Here is a 1,591-nt window from a genome sequence, read left to right as displayed (position 1 = left end):
AAAAAAAATAGGTTTTTTTATTGAAAATTTTCATTTTGACTCCAGGTTGACGGCCGTCATGAGCCACGACGAGGACGGCTTCACGCAGGCGCTGGGTGACTCGGTGGACTTGGTGGCGAGCATGCCGTCGCCGCGGTTCATCAAGAGCCACCTGACCTGGGACCTGCTGCCCGAGCAGATGTCTACGGTCAAGCCCAAGGTGGTGTACGTGGCGCGCAACCCCAAGGACATGTGCGTGTCCTACTACCACTACTGCCAGCTGGTGCACCGCCTCACGGGTGGCTTCGAAGAGTTCGCCGAGCTCTTCATGCAGGACAAGGGTGAGTCTTGTCGGTGGTTCATTCGTTTTTGTTTTTTTTTCGAGTGATCGAAATCCGTTAGTTAGTCTCTGTTGTGTTCTTCCGGCACTACCCGGCCCGTCCGCCGCGGTACGGCGACCGCGGTTGACGCGGCGGTGGGCCTCTTGAGGCGGGCCTGAAGGCGGGCCCCCTGTGGCGCAGCATCGCCCGATGGGTTGCCTACCCGCGCGGCGCCAGCGGCGCCTCTCGCTCGCCTCGCTCTAACCCCCGCTCCCCTTCCAGCCCCGGTCGGACCCATCTGGCGCCACATCCTCAGCTTCTGGGAGAAGCGCGACGAGCCCAACGTGCTCTTCCTCAAGTACGAGGACATGAAGAGGGTGAGTACCCCACTCCAACGTCAAAAGACATGCACGCCAACCACTTTACCGCTTGGGCTCTCCTGACCCGCGCCCTCGCTCTCCGCAGGATCTCCCCTCGCAGATTCGCAGGACCGCCGAGTTCCTGGGCAAGAAGATCGACGACGAGTCGGTGGAGAAGCTCGTCGACTACCTCAGCTTCGACAAGATGAAGAAGAACCCGGCCGTCAACCTGGAGGTCGTCATGGCGCAGAAGTACGGCGAGGAGAGGATGGCCAACGCCGACGCCAAGTTCATCCGCAAGGGGCAGGTCGGCGACTACAAGAACCACATGTCGGACGAGATGATCGCCAAGTTCGACGCGTGGACCGAGGAGAACCTGGCCGGCACCGGGCTGTCCTTCGAGTAGTCCCGCCGCGCCCCCACCTCAACCACGCTACCCACCCATGCAACGCACTGCCATGCCCTTTACTGTACGGTTAGACTAATTTATTATCGTGTACGTAAGTTAATTTCCGGGCCGAGGCGCCCCGCGCCGCCCCGCCGCGTCAAGTTACCCTCCGTCCGAGGGGCGCCCCGAGGCCTGGCGCCACACCCCCGCGCCGACTCGCCGGGCGCCCCGACGACAGGCTCGCAGAGCCCCCCTGTATATAAGTTGTTTTTTTTATTTTGTGTTGTTACTGATTTGTTTTACTGTTGTTTTAGTTTTAGTTGTTGGTTTTTTTTATTATTGCTGTTGAGTGTATGGTTTTGTACGTAAGTTGTAAAGGAAAACTTGTTGACAAATAAAGAATGTGCCAAACGACACGACGTTGATCCATGCGAATGGCTCAACCGTAAAAATAGGGACCAACTCACGCCAATGAATCAGAAGACAAACAATACGTCACACGTGAACATGCATATATTCACGAGAGATTTATTACTCTAATAATA

The 1,591-nt window shown here is 56.9% G+C and overlaps 1 protein-coding gene across 1 annotated transcript; it reads left to right on the top strand.

The window, feature by feature from the left end:
- Nucleotides 1-30: 30 nt before the first annotated feature.
- On the top strand, nt 31-1,460 carry LOC113202579 (luciferin sulfotransferase-like). The gene is made up of 3 exons (XM_052276818.1): nt 31-320; nt 582-676; nt 765-1,460. Exons 1-3 carry the CDS (start codon nt 59-61, stop codon nt 1,062-1,064), a joined length of 657 nt encoding a protein of 218 aa, XP_052132778.1. The 5' UTR covers nt 31-58; the 3' UTR covers nt 1,065-1,460.
- The last annotated feature ends 131 nt before the right edge of the window (nt 1,461-1,591 follow it).

Source organism: Frankliniella occidentalis, unplaced genomic scaffold (genome assembly GCF_000697945.3).
Source record: "Frankliniella occidentalis isolate FOCC.00 unplaced genomic scaffold, Focc_3.1 Scaffold4573, whole genome shotgun sequence".
Classification (NCBI taxonomy): domain Eukaryota; kingdom Metazoa; phylum Arthropoda; class Insecta; order Thysanoptera; family Thripidae; genus Frankliniella; species Frankliniella occidentalis.
The sequence above is the reverse complement of the archived record's forward strand: the minus strand, read 5'-3'. Positions and strand labels throughout refer to the sequence as shown.